Source organism: Daldinia childiae, assembly GCF_008694065.1.
Source record: "Daldinia childiae strain JS-1345 chromosome Unknown Scaffold15, whole genome shotgun sequence".
NCBI classification, from domain to species: domain Eukaryota; kingdom Fungi; phylum Ascomycota; class Sordariomycetes; order Xylariales; family Hypoxylaceae; genus Daldinia; species Daldinia childiae.
The window spans coordinates 600525-623161 of NW_022984656.1; the positions used below are offsets into that span (position 1 = coordinate 600525).

At 46.3% G+C, this 22637-nt stretch overlaps 9 protein-coding genes across 9 annotated transcripts; 5 read left to right on the top strand and 4 right to left on the bottom strand.

The window, feature by feature from the left end:
- Positions 1–443: 443 nt before the first annotated feature.
- Positions 444–1987, bottom strand: GL218_09079 (NADH-ubiquinone oxidoreductase 49 kDa subunit, mitochondrial; the record flags this gene model as incomplete). The annotated part of the gene is made up of 2 exons (XM_033585903.1): positions 444–1244; positions 1328–1987. The coding sequence occupies 2 exons, from the start codon at positions 1985–1987 to the stop codon at positions 444–446; spliced, it is 1461 nt and encodes a 486-aa protein (XP_033440043.1).
- A 585-nt stretch (positions 1988–2572) lies between these two features.
- GL218_09080 (DNA replication licensing factor MCM4) lies at positions 2573–7530 on the bottom strand (the record flags this gene model as incomplete). The annotated part of the gene is made up of 10 exons (XM_033585904.1): positions 2573–2705; positions 2787–3194; positions 3242–3281; positions 3520–3662; positions 3716–3926; positions 3995–4378; positions 4467–4669; positions 4729–4933; positions 5819–6388; positions 6444–7530. 10 exons carry the CDS (start codon positions 7528–7530, stop codon positions 2573–2575), a joined length of 3384 nt encoding a protein of 1127 aa, XP_033440039.1.
- Positions 7531–7748: 218 nt separating this feature from the next.
- Positions 7749–8986, bottom strand: GL218_09081 (DNA replication licensing factor mcm4; the record flags this gene model as incomplete). Its single annotated transcript, XM_033585905.1, has 2 exons — positions 7749–8575; positions 8635–8986. 2 exons carry the CDS (start codon positions 8984–8986, stop codon positions 7749–7751), a joined length of 1179 nt encoding a protein of 392 aa, XP_033440038.1.
- Positions 8987–9477: 491 nt separating this feature from the next.
- On the top strand, positions 9478–10189 carry GL218_09082 (putative coatomer subunit zeta; the record flags this gene model as incomplete). The annotated part of the gene is made up of 3 exons (XM_033585906.1): positions 9478–9592; positions 9652–9898; positions 9949–10189. 3 exons carry the CDS (start codon positions 9478–9480, stop codon positions 10187–10189), a joined length of 603 nt encoding a protein of 200 aa, XP_033440037.1.
- Positions 10190–12316: 2127 nt separating this feature from the next.
- Positions 12317–13682, top strand: GL218_09083 (Conserved oligomeric Golgi complex subunit 4; the record flags this gene model as incomplete). The annotated part of the gene is made up of 4 exons (XM_033585907.1): positions 12317–12460; positions 12513–12878; positions 13048–13545; positions 13596–13682. 4 exons carry the CDS (start codon positions 12317–12319, stop codon positions 13680–13682), a joined length of 1095 nt encoding a protein of 364 aa, XP_033440036.1.
- Positions 13683–13871: 189 nt separating this feature from the next.
- GL218_09084 (Conserved oligomeric Golgi complex subunit 4) lies at positions 13872–14792 on the top strand (the record flags this gene model as incomplete). The annotated part of the gene is made up of 1 exon (XM_033585908.1): positions 13872–14792. One exon carries the CDS (start codon positions 13872–13874, stop codon positions 14790–14792), a length of 921 nt encoding a protein of 306 aa, XP_033440029.1.
- Positions 14793–15349: 557 nt separating this feature from the next.
- Positions 15350–16409, top strand: GL218_09085 (uncharacterized protein; the record flags this gene model as incomplete). The annotated part of the gene is made up of 2 exons (XM_033585909.1): positions 15350–15778; positions 15840–16409. 2 exons carry the CDS (start codon positions 15350–15352, stop codon positions 16407–16409), a joined length of 999 nt encoding a protein of 332 aa, XP_033440042.1.
- Positions 16410–16760: 351 nt separating this feature from the next.
- Positions 16761–17248, bottom strand: GL218_09086 (putative tubulin-specific chaperone protein; the record flags this gene model as incomplete). Its single annotated transcript, XM_033585910.1, has 3 exons — positions 16761–16946; positions 17068–17148; positions 17210–17248. 3 exons carry the CDS (start codon positions 17246–17248, stop codon positions 16761–16763), a joined length of 306 nt encoding a protein of 101 aa, XP_033440041.1.
- A 3933-nt stretch (positions 17249–21181) lies between these two features.
- GL218_09087 (Cytochrome c oxidase copper chaperone) lies at positions 21182–21540 on the top strand (the record flags this gene model as incomplete). The annotated part of the gene is made up of 3 exons (XM_033585911.1): positions 21182–21206; positions 21270–21343; positions 21400–21540. 3 exons carry the CDS (start codon positions 21182–21184, stop codon positions 21538–21540), a joined length of 240 nt encoding a protein of 79 aa, XP_033440040.1.
- Positions 21541–22637: the final 1097 nt, after the last annotated feature.

The following is a 22637-nucleotide window of genomic DNA, read 5'->3' on the forward strand; positions in this document are numbered from 1 at the left end:
CAAAGATATCAGAGATATCAGATCTCACAGATCATCTTAACATCCGACACCATATTGTCGTGATCTGCACCTGCATATGAGCTTTCGCCATTTCGGCAATATACCTACTTGCTGCAATGTTGCTTGACATAAGAACGATAAACTAGTGGCAATTTTCACTGAACAGATCGTCTAGAGAGGAGACAAAACTCACAAAGAGAGAAGAGGGAAGGATGAAACATAAAAGAAGAAAAAAAAAATTTTTCTCACGAAATTTTCATATCCATATTTACTAAATCAGTACGATGCTTCGATGCTATATGCGTTATGCGAGACACGTCACCAGTGACCTCGTCGACTATCGTACAAGCGAAAACGATGTCTATGATTTGCACCGCGAAATGTCTTTTTTTTTAAGAGTTTAGCCTTCTTCGTAGGCCTATCACCTATCTACTTCACCTGTTTCATTCGAATGCGTTAGTATCTAAATTCTTCAGGTTTCTAGAGCATTGATTGTACTTACCGAACACCAGATCCATCGTACCGATGATCGCTACAGCATCAGCGATCAGATGCCCTCTAGCGACTTGATCGAAGCCGCCCAAGTGCGCAAAACCAGGCGCACGGATGTGACACCGGTATGGCCTCTCGCTTCCGTCGCTCACCAGATACACACCCATCTCTCCCTTCGGCGCCTCAATGGCAGCATAAGTCTCGCCAGGAGGTACAGCGTAACCCTTGGTGTAAAGCAGGAAGTGGTGGATAAGGGCCTCCATGTTCTCCTTCATGGCTGCTCGCGGGGGTGGCGATACCTTGTAATCCTCAACTCGGACAGGACCGGCTGGCATCTTGTTCAGGCACTGGTGGATAATTCGGAGAGATTGGCGGAACTCCTCCATTCGGCATAGGTATCGGTCGTAGCAGTCACCGTTGACTCCAACGGGAACATCAAACTCAACTTGATCGTATGCGTCATATGGCTGACTCTTACGTACATCCCACGGTATACCTGAACCTCGCAGCATGACGCCAGTGAAAGAAAGGCTAAGAGCTTCCTCGGCGGAAACCACACCGACACCCTTTAATCTCTGGATCCAGATTCGGTTATCTGTTAGCATTTCCTCGGTCTCGTCGATTCGGTCGCCAAATTGCGTCGCCCATTGGTAGATGTCGTCTAAAAGGCCGAATGGAATATCCTGGTGAACACCGCCGGGTCTGACATATGCGGCATGCATACGGGCTCCAGATACACGTTCGTAGAATTCCTATAAGGAGAGATTTCCATTAGTCCTAAAATTTTCCTATTTTCGTTGTACTACTTAGATCATATATGGTAGAATAAACTCACCATCAACTTCTCTCGTTCTTCGAAACCCCATAAGAAAGGTGTTAAAGCGCCCACGTCCATGGCATGTGATAGAACGGACATAAGATGATTTAGAACTCTTGTAATTTCTCCAAATAAAGTTCGAATGAACTTGGCTCGCTCCGGGATTTCTACGTTTAGTAATTTCTCGACAGCGAGGGTGAAGCATTGCTCGTTGGTCATCATAGAGACGTAATCTAATCGGTCGAAGTACGGTAGGGCCTGCAAGTAGGTCTTGTACTCGATCAACTTCTCCGTTCCTCTGTGAAGTAGTCCGACGTGGGGGTCGGATCGAATGATCTCCTCTCCGCTCAGCTCTAGAATTAACCGTAGCACACCGTGGGCAGCAGGATGCTGAGGACCAAAGTTGACTGTGTAGTGACGGACCTTCCGATCAGTTATGCTTCCTTCGCGGGAGGCCTCGACGGAGCCATCCTGATTTTGAAGACGTTGTACGCCATAAGGATCCGAGGGGTGGGCGAAATCGGGATCGACGGGTTGAAGGGTGGTGCGCTGGTTAGGTAACTCGTTGGCCTTGCGCAGAGAAGTCTGCGATAAGGCGCGTATTGCTGGCTTTATTGTTGGCTTCGCAAGCTGCAGACGTCTGGCGCCGCAGCCGACAATGCGATATAGCGACGCCATCTGCGTTATGTGATGGCCAATTGGTATATTAGGGGATTTGATAATGGAGCTTTTAGGTACTTAGCGACAATTCTCGGAAGTTGAGGTCAATACTTACAATTAATGTCCTTGTCATTGGATCGCCCTATCATTTATCCGCCCCACTATATGTACTTTTGTATGTATAATGAATGTTAGGTAACACTACGTCAGGTGGTTCCGTTTCTATCTTTTACCAGTTTAATCTAACGTTATTAACTGTAACCATGACACAGGTAGCTAATACCGTAACAGCTCCTATATATATTATTTCTACTTTTAAGTCGATACCTAAACCAGAGTTTTCATATACGATCAAGAAAATATATGCACTACAACCCGAGGAAGAAATAATAAAGCTACTATCACGATAATCCATCGTTGTTAAAATATGTTTGCGTGTAGCTCCATGGCTAGGAACTCGTCTATATAAATTAGTTGGTGAACGACTCGATCGGTTTACCCTCCCGAGTTCCTAAGAAAAAATCTAAGTAGCATCAAATATTATCATGAGAAGAATCTGTCGCTTTCCACTTCCACCCATCTAGGCATAAAAAGCATAAGAAATTAGGTCCCCTTAGCAAGATTGTCGAAGTACGTCTTCCTCGCCGCTTCGATAAGCTTGCTAACCTCGTCTGCTGGAATCTTCTCCCTCCTGTCGAATGAGTATAAGCCGTTGACTTCCTGCTCGACGTCGGACCTAAATCAGTCAATCATTAGCAATCCTCACCCTCATACCGGATCACCTCCCCGGTTTAATAAGTTTGTAGCGACGACTTACAGCTGAGTATACACAAATCCACAAATATGCCCCCCCTGAACAACTGCCTGCATCAAAGCCTCAAGACGTTTTAGTAAATCCTTCGGATCGCTCGCAGTCGTGTAACCCCAATCCCCATCTCCGCTTTCCGCCCCCTTCCTGGGCGCAATGTTGACGCCGCCGAACTCGGTACATATGACAGGAGCACCCTCCCTATGCTTGGTCCCGCTGTCGGTTCTCCCGTCTTTAAGTGTTAGTGGCCCGACAAAGAAGTCACGGTCGGCAAGCTTCTTCCCTAGAATGCCTTCTAGAGTGGCACAAGTCTTAGATAGGTCTGGGGCGTCTGAGTAGTCGTGGAATGTGCTTAGGTCTGTTATGACGTGTTCCCAGCCGCAGTTGTCGTTGACGGGGCGCGTTGGGTCGAGCGTCCTACGATTTGTCAGTATTTGAATTACCTGAATCTGCTTAGTTCTTACTTTGTGATATGGTAGAGCGACCGAATATGATTTCGTTGGTCTATGTTGTCTTTCAAGTTGGGATAGGCCCAGCTTTCCTGTTACAAGTTAATATCTCATCCGAAATGCTTCTAATCTGCCGATTACACATCCACTCTGACCCCAAATAGAATCGAGAACTGGTGAGTATACACATGTAAGAGATATAGAAACGTACTACGAACATGTTAGCTCATATTTATATAGTGAAAACACTCGATGTAGACCTAATATAGGCATAAGACTCATTTCATACATACCATTAACAGGAGTCCAAGTCACAATCGAGGGGTGGTTAATATCCCTCTTCACAGCCTCTACCCATTCTTGGCTAAATCTTTCAGCGTAGTCTTCGTTGAACTCGTATGCGTTTGCCATCTCACCCCAGACGAGGAACCCCAGCCTATCAGCCCAGTACAGGAAACTGGATCCTCGACCTTTTGGTGTTTTCGGCACCCGTTAAAGCCCATCTTCTTCGTCAGCTCAATGTCCAATCGTAGACTATCAGGTGACGGCGGTGTGAGGCCCGTCTCGGGCCAGTAGCCTTGGTCGAGGGTCAGCGCTTGGAAGAGTGGCTTGTCGTTCAACCTGAGGGTTCTGTCGCCTCGGTTCCAGTCGATGCTTCGAAATCCAGTGTACGTCTTGACTTCATCGATAAGCTTGTCCTCTGAGTCATATAATCGAATAGATAGATCGTATAGAGTTGGGTGGTCCGGCGACCACAAGCTAAAGTACCTCGCCAGGAGTGGCTATCATAGTAGGGGGCGTCCTGGGCAAGGGTCGGCGGTGCGTTTGACTTCTGATCGTCGCTCAGAGATAAGCCGAGGTTAATAGAAACATAGTCCTTGTCGCTAGGTAGGTTTTCTTTCGTCTTGGCTACGCTGACACTGTAAAGATAACCCTCGATCTCAACACTATACCCATGACCAGCTCTCCGTCCCAGAACGGCCACTGTAGCTTCTAGCAGGCCTTCAGAAATGTTATTGGACTTTAATATTGTGCCCGCCCTACTGTCGCCAATCCGTATCCGTGGTAAAACTTCCAACCAAACCGGTTGCCATATCCCACTAGTAGGCTTGTAGAAAATAGACTCTGGCTTTGGCGCCCAATATTGCTTACCTACCTAGTATTAGTGTTTTGATAGCAGAACCTCAAAGGTCGAGAAATATATATTTCTATTATCTGACCAATACGTTCTCATACATACCACGAGGCTGAGCAAGGTCATGCGGCGAGTCGCGAATGCGCAAGATGAGGTTCAATTCCCCCTTACCGATATTCTTCCAAGCATTTGCCAGAGCATCAGTAATGTCTACGTCAAAAGGTACGTGTCCGCCCCGGTGCTGGCCTACGGATATCCCGAAGCCCAGATCGTCACATCGTAATCCACGGCGCCAAAGCGAGCCAGGACTATATCCCCAGCTTCTATCTCAGCTTTTTCGCGTGGATCAACGACTTTATTCTCGTACCATAAAACCTCGTGAGCATTGTTGTCAAAGACACCGGACGCGGGTGTTTGAAAGGCGAAGGGCACATTAATGGGCTTTTTAACATGCTCACGAGTCTGGCTTTTCGGGGCCTGAAATCCTTTCTCCTTGAGTTCGGGGAATGCAGCCAGCTTTTGGGCTTCAGCTTCGCTGATTAGGTTAGAAGAAGGCGTGACAGACACTTTGTCTGGGACACCATTAAATCTGCCATGCCTCCTTCAGCCCAACATCGTCGTCGTCGAAGAGTATCGACCACCCCTCATTAAGGGGTGTCCATCTGTGATTGCCGTGAACGAAATCGGGTCGGGGGTAAAAGTCTTTCGAGTTGTAAGCCATTTTCTGCACGGATTACTCTGTATCTAGTTAAGGGAATCAAACGAGGGAATACTCGGGGAATATCAGTTGAGAATTCTCTATGTACCTGCGAGGAAAATCACTGGGTTCTAACGTGTCCATCCCACGATATCGGCCCTGTTGTGGTCCATTTCTTTGAAACGTGAGGAGAAAGATTGACGTCACGGTGTGCACCAATGATACCTGGTGTAATTTGAGAAAATTGGACTTGAGCTGCATATTCTGCATGTTGTAACTTGAGTATTGGAGAGAGTATTTTGTGCTCCTCTTCCACATATAGACGTAAGGAAGTAGATCGTTTGCTAGTTTTTGGGTGAATCCCTGTCAACAATAGATCGGTTATAGACGGAAAGTTATTTAGTTTAGTTATTCTTTTATAATAAATACACTACATCATAGGTTCAACAGGATCCAGTTTAAATTCTAACGCGACAGAGTGACAGAGTGACAGGGTCGAGTATAGCTGACACCGTAGTTGACTGATGGTAGTCGACTAAGTGAACAATTCCCTAGGACATTTTACTTTATTAATCTACGTCTTCATCAACTCGTTTGCTAGCCCATATCTCATACCCAATTTTCAGAACACTTATTCATCGTTAAAAAAACACCAGTGGGTATTGGCATATTGCTCAACTATATCACCCCCACCGCTAAAATACCAGGCTGGGGATATTTATCCTTCTTAACATCCTCCCCTGCGAAGTTCACGCAACACCAGTGACGCGTCTCACGCTCCTCCTCGCACCCTCGCCACTGATCATGACAGATCCCTCCATTTCGAGCGCTCTCATAGTCTCGGCAAAATCGGCAGGTTCAATAGGAACACTCGCCCCTTCGTTTAGACGTTTGCTAACTTCACTCCACCGGACATTCTGCCCACTACTGGTTAGCTCATCCAGAAGACGTAGGATAGCCTCCTTCAGCTCGGTCTTGCGTTTCCGCTCTGCAGCACTGGTGCCTTCTGTGAGAAGACTCATATCGATGCGACCCTGAGAATCTGTCGCTGCAGTCTTCAATGCCGACTGGATAAGTCTCTCGGCTTCAAAAACATCAGCTTTAGTCACTGTCGTCGAGAGTCGCATTTTGGCGTGTGCTTCAGCGAGGCGGATCATCGACTCAAGCTGACGTGTCGTAGCAGTAATACGTTTTTCTGCTGCGCGAACATCTTGTCCTAATTTGCGCATATTCACGTACGCATCCACAAGTGCCTGCGAAGCATCTTGGTCAACGTCGGGTGGATGTGAGTACGAGCGTACGAGATGTAGGACGTTAAGAACTCCACAGGCTAAAGGATCTGTTAGTATTACTCTTTCCAGTAAAAGTTGTATTGTAATATGAACATACCAATATCTCATTAATCGAAGGAGCAGATTGTGGAGTATCTTCCAAATACATGGAAAGTAAATGTCGCGCTAATCTGCGGTCGGCCGACTCGTTGACACGATCAAGGATCAAATAAACAAGATCGAATCGCGATAATAACGTAGGTGGTAAATCAATATTTTGCGGTACAGGTAGGTCGGGATTGTATCGAGACCCAATTGGATTGGCCGATGCCAAAATACTTGTCCTGGCATTCAACGTAGTAATGATACCGGCTTTGGCTACTGAAACTGTCTGCTGCTCCATGACTTCATGAAGAACAGAACGTGTAGAATCGGACATCTTGTCAAACTCGTCAATACAACAGACGCCACCATCAGACAAAACCAAAGCACCAGATTCGAGCACGAGTTGCCTAGTCTCAGGGTCACGACTGACGTACGCCGTAAGACCGACCGCAGAAGATCCTTTGCCGCTAGTGTAAACACCACGAGGGGCGATCTTGTGAATGTACTTGAGCAGCTGAGACTTTGATGTTGACGGGTCACCACATAGTAAGACGTTAATATCACCTCGATATTTCGGGCTGCCACCTTTCTCGAATGTTTTGTTTGTTCCTCCAAACATTTGGAGGAGAATGCCCTTCTTTACGTCGTCCATTTCGTAGACAGATGGAGCTAGTGACCGGGCAAGAAGTTCATAGATATCCGGACGGGCGGCCGTAGCCTTGATTTTTTCTTCTTCCTCGGGGCTGATATTTCGGGTTTCTTCGATATTATTCTCCTCGTCGTTAGCTCCATCATCAAGGATAGATATATCTATATCCATTTTCTTATTATCGACCTTGGCGACGTGGACAACATCAACAAAGGTCTTGAATATGCTCTTGACAGAGCGCTGACGTGGGTTTACCCTAACTGGGCTAACACGGTAGATACCTGTGACCTTGATGCGGTCACCAGCCTTACAGAAATCTACCAACTCGTTATAAACACAAACTGACACCGAATGTGGCGTCTGTCCAGCGGGTACCTCATCGGGGGTCTCTTGTAGCTTGATAACTTGCTTGTCCTCAAACTCACACCTGTTGTGAATGATCTGCATAGAATTCTTCGAGTTGCATAGATATCGCGGGCATTCGGTAGGTTCTCGAATCTTGCCTCGGTCTAGGCCTACTAGAAGAGAATGGCTACAGACACTACACCTAAAAAAGGCTTGCTTCATATCTGGGATGACGGGTGTTGTCCGTATTACGAGGCCCTTGATGCAGATGAGCTTGTCCATATCAGAAGGATTAAGATTGCGCAAATTGATGACTTCGTCTAATCCATAGGGCCGGGTCTATAGGTCTGGTCCATAACTTTCTCTTCCAAGGTAGGGCCCTGCGGACGCGGTTGAGACTGCTGGGGCTCCTCGCTTCGCTCTGAGCTCGGGACTTGCATGTCAGAACTAGGGGCACCGTTACGTTGGGTTGCTGATGCCCCATTACTCTGGCTCCTCTGGCGCGCCGTCTCTGCCTGTGCGAGCTCGATCATAAGGTCGTGGACAGACTGGTCCATAAGCGGTACAATTTCCTGAGGATAATGCTGGATTTGGTGCCACATTTTCCTGGTGGGTGGGTATAATTTAAAGTCTTGAATGTTAACGTAGAGAATGCGTTGGCCGAGGAGCAGCATGTTCTGAAGTTCCTCCCAATATGGTTTGGAGGTTGATTCGGGATCAGCATCTGTCTGTTCGGTTGTCATGCCTGAACCCCACATGCGATATTTCTTAGTGAAATTGCGTAAGAAGTCCTTAAATGCAGCATATGTGTCGTCGATAGATACTGTGGTACCCCAGATAGTTGCATTGTCTTGACCGCCAAGAGCATCAGCATCGGAAGTGTTGGGATTCAAGTTGGAGAATGTTGCCGCATCAGAATGAATTTCTCGAACCACACGCCCGGCATCGTCTAAGATAACACGGCTGTTGCCTCGAGCGCTACTACTGAAAATTTCCGAGTTTATATCACCTCTTCGATTTACCCTATTGGCACGTGGGGTATCAGAGGGACCGACAAATAAGTTACTACTCTCGCTTCGAAGATCGGATTGCGGGTGCAAACCACGACCAGGACTCGAGCTTGGTTCGTATCGGATGGGCGATGATTCTAAAGCATCAGTCAGTCAAGGTCTCTAGATACTTTGACAATTATAAACTTATACTCACCACCCATAAGTGATCTAGCCCTCGGTGTGCGATCGCCATCGCTTTCTCCCATACGGCGTAACGGTGAGCTAGGCGCAGCATCGGGGTTGGGGATAGTGCTCTGGCTATCGGTATTATGTCTTAAAGCGGGAGAACTTCTGTCGTTCCCATTCGCAGGGGATGACTGGTAAAACAGAGGACTTGAAGCCAATTGTGATGGGCGAGTGATGTCAAGAGTATTGCCATCTTGCGCTCCGTTTTGGGATGGGCCGCCATTAGCAGGACTGCTACGAGCGGCTTGAGAACTTCTTGTATTTCGACTTGGGGTACCGGCCTGCGAACTCCGCTGACGACGGCTAGATGGTGAAGACATTTTGAGTTGTATACGATGAGAAGCCCGTACTACACTATAGAAATTACAGCTTGGTGAGATAGTGGGTAGTTGAAGAGATATGCAAAGTGGGTGATACAAGTCGCCCTAGGAGAAATCATAAAACGGGGCAACTACAGGAGCGCGTCAAAAAGGGGTGGGACGCGACTTTTCGCGTAAAGTGGAAGTTGTGCAGGTACTTAAGTAACTTTATTTACTGTTGCACAACATCATTTGGCGTTATGCACATTTTAGTGCGCATTTACATATAGTGGACAACCTAACCCTTGTACATGTAGCGGCTCCGCTAAAACAGTTTATCCATATCTCTCTCTCTAGGTAACCTTAGCAGCCAAGTCAATCAAATGCCACATGCGCTGTACCTTAGCGGACATTAGTATCATAAGAGACAATTGGTGATTCTTAAGCGACACCTTCAATATCTACGTTACTATAAGCCTATCATATCCCTATACTAATATTCAGCTCTCAAGATGGCACCTGGAATGTCCTTGTCCTCGGTGAATGCCATCATCATCCTTAACATCGACGACGGCTCGAGGATATTCGCGAAATACTACAATGCACCCCACCATGCTCCCACAGCTTGTAGGTCTGGCCTATTCTAATTTTGGAAAGTTGCAGTCGCTGATGAGAAGCGCGAGTAGCATCAACGACACATCACCAACCTAGCGGACCGTTCGCGGATGTCAAGTCGCAGAAGACCTTCGAGAAGGGTCTATTAGACAAGACGGCAAAGCAGACCGGCGATATCATTCTCTACGATAATCGGATCGTGTTATATAAGATGGAGTCCGACGTGATGATGTATGTCGTTGGTGGTGTGGATGAGAACGAGGTCCTCTTATACAATGTCATCTTGGCCCTAAGAGATTCGCTACACCTCCTATTTAAGTATGTTCGCCAGCTGGGGTTCCACCAGTACCAAGTTAACCTAAGAGCAGGCAATCGGTTGATAAGCGAACGATAATCGAGAATTACGATCTAGTCTCACTGGCGATCGACGAGATCGTGGATGACGGTATCATCTTAGAGACCGACCCGACCATCATCGTACAGAGAGTTAGCAAGGCGCCGACGCAGGATGTTAATCTCAGCCGTATCGACCTCAGTGAACAAGGAGTAAATAATTTGGCGCAATTAGGAAAAGCCAAATTGACCGATTGGTTAAGGCAAGGCTTGTAAGAGATTAGTTCTCCGAAGCGTGGCGACTTACGAGATGACCTTCAATGTAGACTCCGGCGTGGCGTTGGTAAAAAGTCGTTATTTGTTCTTAACGGAATGTCATTAAGCTGAGCGGTGTATCGCACCGGTTATGGTCTACGACTTAATCTGAGAAGCTGCCTTGCGCAGCCTGTTCATGACAGCCGCGCCAATGTCCTCATCGTCTATTGTACCCTCCACAAATATGAGATCCGCGCCTCGCCTATCAAGTTCTCGTAACGCCGAAAAAATCCATGCGCTATACTTCTAGTGTCCGTCCCTATGCTCACATCCATAAGCTTCCCAATTGAAACTGCAGTCGTACTATCATAGAGTTCTGCTTCTTGGACGTCGAGTTCAATCGTCAAGTGGTTCTCTTGACCGTTTTGTGGTTTCACAGTCTCATTTTTGAAGTCGCCGCAGCGCAATCCGGCTGCGGGTTTCCAATGTCGAGTCCGTATAATACCGATCTGTAATCCATCATTCCCGTTTCTTGATATTTGCTGGGATTGTCGGCCTTGGATAAAAGTTTTGACGTCCTGGGCTTGTATGCCATTATAGTCCGCTGCGAAGGATGCCTCGTAGAGAATAACTGTTGCTTTTGGGCTATAGTGTTTATACTTCATCCCTGGCGCTCGCGGCGCAGACTTGCCCATTTCACTCTGGTCCTTATACCCCTTTTCAACCTTCTCCCATCCAGGACAACTCCGCAGTTCGTCTATGCTCACTCCCCCAGGCCTCAGAATTAAGGGGGGGTCACATAGACCATCTACTACGGTACTCTCAACTCCAACGGAACACGGACCCCCATCAAGTATAAACTCAATACGGCCATCTAAATCTTCTAATACGTGCTCAGCAGTAGTCGGTGATGGCTTTGTAGAAGCATTTGCTGATGGAGCTGCCAGAGGCGCGCCTGTTAGTTTAATAAGCGAGAGAGCAAGGGGCGAATTTGGCATTCGAACACCAAATGTCTTCAATCCGGCTGTCACTTCAGGGGCTAACTTAGACGAAACCGGGTTGGGGAGCAGTAATGTCAGAGGTCCCGGCCAAAATCTTTTTATAAGAGGTTTGTATATCTCAGGTATTCGGTCATGGTTTGTGTCAGTTGTGCCATTGGAAGTATTCTCGGGGGCTAGAATACTTTGAAGCATTTCCAGATCTGAAATATGAATAATAAGGGGATTGTCCGATGGTCTTTTCTTTGCAGTGTAGATCCCTTTTACTGCCGCGCTTCTTGTGGCATCTGCTCCGAGCCCATAGACAGTCTCAGTTGGAAATGCAATAGGCGTATTCTTAGTTTTCAGATATTGTGCGGCCTCATTAAGGATTCCGACACTAGGTGACTTGCTTTGAGAAACCTCCCATAATCCCAATTTTTCCTGATCATTTTCATCCCTAAATTTCCCTAGATCTGTCTCTAGCACTTTGAGAATTTGGGTGCTTATCCTTGGGAGGTCTTGAGACATTGTGCTGTAGGAGTTGAAAATAGCTCGAACAATTTTAATTCGGCGACTTAAAATTACAGACGCCAACTTGCTCAGATATTGAAATATTTTTAGTCGAGTTAGATTTTTTTGGTCTTTTTGGTCTATAGGAAAGATTTTGATAAGCTTAAAGACCTTTCAAGATTGACAAAAAATTCAACCCAGTGAGAAAATGTATGAACCTTCACTTCAGTGACTCATAGAAGCACCAAGATACACAAACGACGACAATGACGATATACCGTATGAAAGTATAGATTTACTAAGGTAAGCTTATCGATTAAGATTTATCAGCTACGAAATAGGCCAAACTTTAGGTAGGTATTTTACCTAGTTTCAGAAGCTTTAGAGCCTAGGTAGGTAGGTACCTATCCTTTAGCGGCCAAACGTGTAACAATAACTATCGCTAAGCCCTATCAATTAACAATACCTAAGGTACAATTGGCGATTTAGCGGAACGTACGAAATACAACGTAAAATCGTCACTTACAACCCTTGAACAACGCCCGTTGGTTGGATCAACTTGGTGTCTACCCACATCAACGGAAAGGTGTGTTCAAGGTCCAGCAATTCAGGCTTGAGTATCTTAAGTCGCTATGCACCTCCCACAACCAGTATCCCAATGTCCGCCAACAACATCCCCAATGGCAACTCTACGGTGTCAACGCAGAAAGCTTCCAATAAGCTAAACAATCCCTCCTCAAGTTCCCCCATCCACGATGCCTCGACTCTTTCCGACGTCCGCGCTGGGCTAGCTGCCCTACATGTGCGCGAGACCAGCATAACTAATCGCCTCAATGCGCTTCTATCTTCCCAAGCGGACTTATCCCGAGTTAGGCCGGCTCGATCTACTTCGTGCGAATCTCGGCTCCCAGGTCATCGCGACAAGATCCATAAGCAATGGGATGCTCTCATCGGCTGCCGACACTGCAGGACGACTTTCCAGTCGGGTTAAGGAGCTCGACCTAGAGAAAGACAGAGTGCAGCAAACACTGAAAGTTGTTGAACAGGTCGCGGAACTCAAAGCATGCGTCCATGGAGTAGTGGGCAGTATGGGCGCCCCCCAAGACTGGGAAGCGGCAGCAGGCTATATCTCCCGCGCAAGCAAAGTACCAGAGCCTATTATACGTGGTGGCTTTGCGGCTTCCATGGTACCGAGTGTCGAGGTGCCAGATGCGCCCTGGGTAAACACTTGAGAATGCAAAGGAAAGCTTATGCGGCCTGTTCTTACGAGAATTTGAGAAGGCAGTCAAAGAAGGCGACGGCGCCAAGATTACAAGATTCTTCAAACTGTTCCCTTTAATAGGGAGAGGAGATGTCGGATTAGACGTATATGGGCGCTACGTATGTCAGGGTGTTGCCGGCACAGCTAGGGCAACTCTCAAAGCGACACCTGGCGACGCGGGGAAAAGAGATGGTTTCTTTTACGCCAACGCGCTTACGAAGCTCTTTGAGCATATTGCCCAGATTGTTGAAAGTCATGGTGGACTCGTAGAGAGACACTACGGCGAAGGCAAGATGGTTAAAGTCATAGAGAGACTCCAGATGGAGGCTGACGTTCAAGGTGGTATTATTTTGGATTCGTGGGGCGATGAAAGAAGCGTTGATAGAAAACTTACCGACGCAAAAAGTTATCCATTTTCCTTCTTAGTACAAAGTTTCCTACCTCCGCAAAGGACGCTTACGGGTACTCCGCGTGTAAACTCTCCAGCGATAGGCGGCGGTACCAACTCGCGAAATAGTGAGGATGAAGGCGTAGACATGAAAGAAGTAGATGCTCTACTTAGCGAGATCTCCATCATGCTTGGCCGATGGTCGTTATACTCAAAGTTCCTTGCTAGCAAATGCAGAGTAAGTATTTCTAGTCGAGTTTTGTTGTTCTAACAATTAATTATAATTAGAATCCCGATACTCCTGAAGATGCACCTCTATCAATACCTGAGGTTGTCACAAAATCCAATCTCGGTCGAAAGATCTCATCTGCCTAACTAACATCGCCTTACAATTCCTTGGCTTTGTTCTTTTTTAGACGATCTGTTGAAAAAGCGTTCCAACTAGACGAATCACCTATTGGTCTTTCCCTAAATCTTAACAAACCTATCGATGGAAACGCCCCTTACATCATTTCGGCCGTTGACGATGTCATGTATATTGTCAGCGCAATAATTCAGAAGGCTATGTCAACAGCGCAACGCGATGTAGCCGCCTCAGTAATTCCAGACGTCGGGAGGGTACTAGGATCAGACTTTATTGGAATGGTCCAACGGAGGATGCGAGATGAATCATATCCGCAGCCAACTGTCCAAGGGGGACTACCACCTGAAAACAAGATCATTTCTTTCATTGTGCTTATCAACAGTCTGGATGTTGCGAAAGACTATCTAGACCGTATCATTACATCCCAACTAGGTACTTCCCTTGATCAACCTAATGGAGCAACAGAATCTAGCCCCCTTGCCGCGTCCTTCCCGTTCGAGCATGATGTTACTTTCGTAACTACAGCACTTAACACGTTACATTCTACGTTCGGGCTTAAGACCGGCGAGCTGATATCTGATGCTTTAAGAGTCTTATTCTCTGCCGTTATCAAACAAAGATTAAAACCAGTACTAGTTGAAGCCTTCCGCGATGCTGATTATTGGCGTTCCGAAGATGAATTAGCAGATATCGCACGCCAAAATGACGAAGACGAAGACGAAGTTATAGATCGTGTTCAACGAAGGTTCGAAAATGGGTGGGATACGCTGATGAAACCTATAGCACGAATCATGACCCCGAAAACATTCACGGCGCTTATGGACCTCACAGCGACAGATCTGTCTAAGACACTTGAAAAAAGGGTGTGGAGTTATAGCGGGAAGACCAGCGCATATGGGGCAATACGAATGGAGCGGGATTTCTCGGGAATTATCAGCACTGTTGCTCGAGGTAATTACTCTGTTAGAGAGATGTTTGCGAAAGTATCACAGATACTCATGGTGGCCAATATGGAAGAAGATGAATGGGAAGAGCTGAACAACGACGAGGACGAAGACGGCATCCAATGGGTTCTCAACGAAGACGAAAGGCGAAGAGCCAGAAATTTGGTTAAGGCGTGACGATAGATGATCCTCATACTCCCCGGGTTTTTATAACATGTGGTAACTGTAGGATGCATCAGGTTTGTAAAAAGTCATGGTAGAAGATATAGTAAAAAGACTCATACATACTATTCCATTTTCTGTCATTCACTATGCTACAAATTTCCTCTGCTATTTTCAATACCTAGCATAGTAATAACCCGGAAACATTACCTAAGTAACCTTTTCTTTTTCGTACATTGAATGTCCATGTCAAGATGTAGAGAAAGACATATTCGGGATAGAAGGGATTATTACATTATACCATACAATACTTATTACCTTAGGCAAATATCACATGCATCTATTGCAACCTTTCTATTGAGAAGAACCCCATCGGCTTATCGATACAGACATAATATCGATAAGCCAGCTGCAGCCGCGTTTGACTTTCTAAACCCCCAAGCTCTATTATCAATCTTCATTCTTACAATCTCAACATCGAAATAAATATACCCCCAGCTTTCACCTACCTACCCCCTTCGCACCCATCATAGGCATTAATACGATCGATACCTATTATCATCGTCGAAATCATGGCAACCTCTCATTTTGGCCTCTTAGAGGAACGAGAAGAAAATGAGTTGCACAAGACCCGTCTCCTCAATGTAGAAGAGAAGCCCTTCAAGCGGCTTACCAAACGCCTCGTCGCGCCCGGCGCCTTCACGAGTCCCGGGAAGCTGCTCACACCTCCCCCCGACGGTACCAACGATACCGAAACAAACTCATCACCGGCAATCGATATTAGCGCGCTAAAAGAAGACATTATGCTTGACTTCGAGGCGTTCGACGCGCAGATCCTACGATTACAACTTCTAGGGACAGCGAACGCGCAGGAGCGCGAGCGGTACGCGGCGGATAGGATTCGCATCCTAGAGACGATGGAGTCGGTGCGGGAGGGCAACGCACGGCTGAAAGCGCAACTCGACGAACGAAGCGCGCGCGACGCTCGCCCAACGCCGCAAGTTCGACGAGTTGGCCGACCGCATTACGAATAACCGCATGTTGCGCCCCCGCGCGGAGCAGGCCACCAACCTGGCTAAATTGGCCGAGGAGTGTGAGGACTTGCACCGCGAGAGCGAGACGTATGGCGCTACATGGCGAGACCGCCGCGAGCAGTTCGAGCGTCTGGTTGAAGAGGGTAAGAGGCTGCGTGCTTTGATCCGAGACGAGAAAGAGGAAGTGGAGCGCAGGGAAGGCATGGATTCAGATGCGGAGGATGGAGAGGCTGCCGCTACACCTGGTAAGGGCGGGCTTGTCAGCGGAAACAATACGCCAATCCTGATAGGGTGCTGTCTCTGGAGGTGGAAAACCCCGAGACCTGACAGTCCGGGCGCTGGAGGTCCTCCCGGGTTGAAGCCGCGACTCGATGTCAGCGGAACTTTCTCACGAGCAGGAAGCCAGGCGCCAAGTCAACGGGCGGGAAGCCAGAATCCGAGAGAAGAGCCAGAAGAGGGTGAGGATGTCGAGATGGGCGAGTCAACGCAACAGAACCAACAGGTCGATACCCCTGTGGCGGAGGATGCATCGCAGACACCCCAAATTACGGTCGAGGCACCTGGTGCTGGTAATGGCGATAGTATGGATATATCATGAACGATATTATAGACTAGGAGGGAATATACATTTATGGGTAGGTTTAGCAGTCTTGTAGTTCATCTTGGAGTCATCACCTATGATGGTTCATTATGCGCATCCGTGTTAAAGGAGTGGAGGAAGTATACCCAGCCAGCAAAATGGCACCATACTAGACTAATAGAGAGGGGGACGATCGATTATCGATTTTATACTACTCAGGTAGATCTACCTCTCAAAGACAACAATATAAAACGAGCTTCTATAGCTCTTTCTTGGTAGGAATCGTGGTATCACTGTATTAATTCATTCCTCTTCGTAATCCTACACACTCGTGTCGTAGTCCATGAGTTCACCTCAGACAGCTCCCCCTCACGCAACAGGCGGTTCTTCAACCGACTTTCCTAGTTCTAGCGCTTCTTTGGCCTTGTTTAATTCGTCGGCAGGTGCGTCCTCGCTCTCAGCTGTTGCGATCTGTTCCTCGAGTCGTTGGACGGCTTCTTCGATGCGCTTGTTTAGGGGGGCGAAGACGGCTCTGGTTTCGTCTACGGCTTTTTGCTACAAGGTTACAATTTACTTGTTAGCACGCTGACATATATGTAGGTATCTTCCAGTTTGCTCAATAGCTTTATGATCTAGCTCTCTAGAAGTAAAAGGGCTAGGGATAATTCAAACATACCTCCTGCTTCAGGACGAACCCAGCGTTACTATCTGCGTCTTCACCCGCCGCTTTCAGGTCTCCCTCAAGCTTCTTGACGCGCTCCGATTGTTGCGTGAGTTCCTTTCGGGTAGTACTTTTCTTCCTTGACGAGTCGCTGTACGGACTGCGTCGCGATGGTGAGGGGTGATGGAGCCGGCATTATCGTTTGTTTAGGTCTGCCAGTTGTAAGATTATATTATGTAAATAATTTTCTTTTTTTTCTTCTAGGTGAAAACTAGTAAGGACAGTCGGCCAAGGAGAGAGTATTATTTCTGCCTATTATTTCTGCCTCTTAAATAGAGATCTTTTAAGTAGCTGCCTAGATGTTGGAATTATAGGTGCCTACAAGTCAACGTTTATTCTAAGTCTAAACCTGGGAATATGTTTTGGTGGGGTTGGCGGGGTAAGGGGGAAACGGTAATAATATGCGATTAAACGGAGGATGGGACCGTTTTGTTAGGTTCAAATAACGACTAAGTGAACATATACCTCCTCGTCTCCCCCTATTCTTATACAACGTTTCTTCATACTCATTTACTAGACGCCACAGGTGGATATGTTTTATTATTTATGGACTTCTAAGCTGCCTTCAATTAACATATATACTCTCTTTAATGTGAGAATGTTATAGATACATCTAAGTATTAAGGTATCCACGACAGACGCCTGGTAATTCTGCTTTATACTGACGAAAAGGGGTCGGTACTTCTCGAGCACTATCTCTGCGCTTACCCCTGAGTTCGCACTGCTATAAACCCCCATAATCCGTAGTTCGATATTTTTCTCTTGCGTAACCCAGAAGTATGTCACTGCAAGAACCATGTTCGCCCCTGAGATCTCGCTTGCGACCAGAAACCACTTACCCGGGTCGACTCCTAGATTCTCAACGTTTTTAGAGTTAACAGATCACAGCCTTGGGTGAGGATCTGCTATAGTTACTAATTATTACTTTACTTATTCGCATATACTCTGCATCGATGCATTCTAATCTATATATACACCACCCAAATCCAATGTACAAGCCAAACCCAAACACACGTGCTATTACGTTTATAAGTTCCGAATGAGAAATCCATCATTCTGGAGCGTCTGAAACACTCGTCCAGGGTCGTATTTCGCTGCTGTCGCCTTAATGAATTCGACATTCCCCACGCCATAGCTATTCAATACGCTTTGAGTCTTGCCCGCTGTGTTCATGAAAAGGTAGGGTAAAAACAAATCCTTCACTTTGGCTGCGTCCGTGCAACGTTGAGTTATTTTCTGGGAGATATCCCATATGGCCCTATCCTGCGTTGGGTCTGTCCATGTTATGTACCACTCATACCCTAGAGTATTCTATTAGTACCTATTATAAATAAATTATAAAGGAGAATGGGTAAACTCACATTGCTGCGGGACCTCCTTTAAACCTAGCAAGTTTCCACCACGTTGTTTTCCTAACGTAGCTACACTAGCTGCAATTGAATTTGGTACCCAAACTGCCGAAGCGCCGCTAGGGAGGCTGGCCGTTTCTTCAGTAAAAATATTGTGTAATTCGACCATGAGATCAGCGTCTGTCTTGTGACTAAATGTCTCGCCATAGGTGCGTATCTCGCCGGTCGAGAATCGTGATCCTGTTAAAGTCATAATATCCAAGAGTGAACCGTTGAAAGCCGGTACGATTGGTTGGTATGTCCCAAGAGCATAGAAGGCATCGAATTTAGCTTTTTGCACCGGTTCGTTATAGAGTAGAAGAATGGTCGGGCCACTTTCTAGTAACTGGACCTATTGCGGGTTAATATCTTACATAAGAGAGAGGGTATGAGCAAAAAGGTCTTGTCACATACTATTCTTATATTAGTTTAAATTATAGAATCGGATCCGCGCGTAGAGTTGGGTTATACGTACCACTAATACTTGACAATGGGTCTAACTGTCCCTCCTTCTGATATTCGGCAACGGCATGTAGGAAATCAGAGGTCTGATTCGGACTATAGGCGCGGGCATCGACGTAGAAGTCCCCAACGGGGTATGTGTAAAGCTCATAGCTTGTTACTATACCAAAGTTAGAGGCGCCACCTCGTAACCCCTTATACAGGTCCGAATACTTGTTGTCAGCTGAAGCAGTAACGATGGTTCCATCAGCTAGAACCACATCGTATGATTTGACGTTATCAAAAGCAAGGCCACGTTGAGTTGCGAAGTAGCTTAATCCACCTTCCTTTTGTTAGTTTCGACTATTTTGGGATACCTGTTATGATTGCATGATTTACTCACCCCCAAGCGTCAATCCACCTACCCCGACAGGACCAACACGCCCACCGACCACGACCAGGCCTTCGGGCACAAGAGCCTCGTAAACTGCCTGCCATCTGTTCCCAGGCCCAATCTTGACGGTTTTTTTGTCTTCTGACAACTCTGTTGAGTTTAAGCTTGAAAGCGAGATTAGTACTCCTTCGTCGACACTTGCGAAGCCTGGAATATAGTTGTGACCGCCACTTCTAATTGCAAACTTGGCCCCATTCTGAGAGAGTATCTTTACTACCGTAGATACTTCCTGGGCGTTCTTTGGGCTGACAATACACGCAGCCGGTAGCCTGCATGCTGCAGAACTGTAAATGGAATGAGTTAGTCCTCCATATGTCTCGGTATATACGAGAAAATAGCCTACTAATTTTCATCTTCGATATCTTTATACGTAACTCCGTCTGAGGGGAGCAAGGTTCCGTTTACGTCTGTTAAAACATCGCGAAGTACTTCGCAGGTACACTTTACATCGCCTGCACATGTTTGCTGAGTGCGTAATATGTGACTTGACGTGCTAATAATACCTACTGGAACTGGCGTAGCGGATTGGATTGTAGGTGTAGCTGTGAGTGCGACTAAAAGCGCATAACGGAGGCTCGTAACCATGTTTAATTCCTGGTATAAATGTTTCAGGCAATTCGGCTTCGGGCGGTAACGAAATGGAATAGCTCGAAGTATCATATAAGATGATAAACTAATGAAAAAAAAAATTGAAAGCTGCTCTGCTACCGCATGGGCAGGCCCAATAGATTATATGAGCATGACGGTAAGTTTAAGAGACTAGAACACTGAACAGAGGCCTCGAAGGAAGGGTCTTTTGAGATTGAATAGACGATAGTGTGTATCGAATGCAATGTTCTTTCGATTTGACTATGGTATGCCCTGTCTTCGTACCCACATCGTCTCTAACTGTGTGGAGTTTGACTATGCCCTGTCCTAACTAGCCGTTAAGGCTGGTTCAGCTATCCCTCTAGCTGGTAACCAACCATGATGGTGGTAAATATACTATGATTGAAATAGCTTGCTAGAGTATGACTATGAAATTGGCAGTTAGCAAATAGAGTTGAAATCGTAGTCGATAATTCTAGGGAGACCAGTTCCAGTATATTACAAAGTCAACACTCTCTTTAGAAGCTCTTTCCGCGTTGCGACTCCCGGCTTCAATGCAAGGTCTAGAGGTAACCTAGCAGTATTGAGTTTACACCATATATTGTACTTGGCTATAATTTTATAGTAATCTAGTGTCGAAGTTAATGAAGTTATAACGGGCTAGGCTTAGACTTAGATACGTAGAAGACAAAGCAGGATCTAGAAAGAATCTATACGCGTTTACACCTGTGAAGTGCATGGTTTTCGGTAATAAGAACTAATTGAAGCATAGCGGATAGCATGACAAAGCAATAACTTGGCTATCTAGGGCCTAGAAGATCTTGATTCCATTTCGTTTAATTCCGAAAGAGGAATCTTGGAACTTTTGGCGTCGTCCGTGATGGAGCTATGTTATATTGCGCCACAAAGATCGGATTTTAGATAAAGATTTATGGCTGTGTCAAATATGTACAGGTAGTTTTGACAGTACCTACATGTACCTAGTTAATCCGTATCTTATCAGTTATCTTTGTGCCTAGGTAACCAACAAGTCACAAATCGCGTCATAATCCCTCATCTTTTTTTGAATCATTAATTGGCAGTTCCGCCACATCCCGCGACAAAAATTCAGAATATCTTAAGTACCTACCCTATCATCAATACATCCGCACGTTCTTTAGTTCTTTACATACTTTGAACACAGAAAAACACAAGCACAATGGCGTCGCAAAGTATTTCAATGCGTAAGGAGGCTTTCTGAACATCTGTCAGCTAGTTACCACATCTTGCTAACTTACTTACCATAGCTTCGGTCTCTAACTCCGAGATTAAGCCTGTCGTGAGCTCCGGCTCCCAAGCGGTCGCAACGTCGAAGCCGAGAGTATGAATGCGACCATCTTCATTTATCACAATTATGCTGACTAGTATACCAATTAGCCATGCTGTGTCTGTAAAGACGAAAAGTCGAAGCGCGACGAATGTATGCTGTTCTCAAAGGCAACCGATCCCACCAGCGATTGCAAGACAACTATAGATCAGTACCGAACATGCATGGCCGGCTTCGGGTTCCAAGTATAGAGAGACGATGGACCACAAGTAAAGAAGATCATGGTCACTTTTAGGGAAATCTCTGTACAATAAGGGATCGATTGGATTATGGCGAGCCGGCGTTCCGGATCGGATAGACATGAGGCGATATACCTCAAAATGCATTACGCATTGACTGGCGTTCAACAGGAGTAATAAAAGCAGAATCCACTCTTCGGTGCAATTGTTCGGTCTATTTGATATTCGAAGTTATGCAGGCCATGAGCGAATTATGCTCTATGGGTATGCTGATGGGTATACTCTTTGCTACCGCCGCATACCGGGAGCCATGTGGGCTCGACGGATATTTGTTGCTGTCAGGCTGAATACGTTTGAGCCCATAACCGAGATAATTGCGCCGCTTGATTTATGCAGCCGACGAAAATAGACCTTGTTAGCAAACGCATGGGAATAAGAGAGCGAATGCCAGGCGTCCAATCAGTCATAGCACTTAGTTCAGCTCACTCTTGCGTCAATTATCTCAGTATCTGCTTTGAATCAAGTATGACCCAGACCAAGATCCCAAATCCGGTGCCCCGGGGAGAGGCTCTCTGACAGGAACAGTCGCCTCTAATTCATCTGTCCGGGTTCCCGGGTCATTGGTGAATTAACCTATAAACACCAAGCTAGCAGAGACCACATGGCAACCCCCTTTATGGTAATCACATAGTGAAAAGTGTATCCAATAGTTAAAACTTGAATATTTTGCGGTGATGGCTTACATGATAGTACTATAAGGTTGTCTTCTCTTGCAACAGCTCGATGTTGTTGTCAGTCTGAGATTCTGAGTAGTAGCGAACTAATCTATCAAACACTAAAGACTATGTCGACGCTCGCTAACGGATATCTAGCTATTTACTACAGCTTTCTCATCCGCGAGTACTTTTGTTAATCATAGATGAGTTTGTCGAGCTAGCTTACGAGGCTGGCATGTGCTACATGGCATAGTTCTCAGAACTGCACCATCCCGCAATCCTAGCAAAGCGTGCGTTGCCTCGGAAGCTTCCGCAAATACGACCCCTGATTATTTGTTACATGGGACCCCGGTAAATGACCGACCAGGCATTTTTGCCGCATTTAGGCTAAAT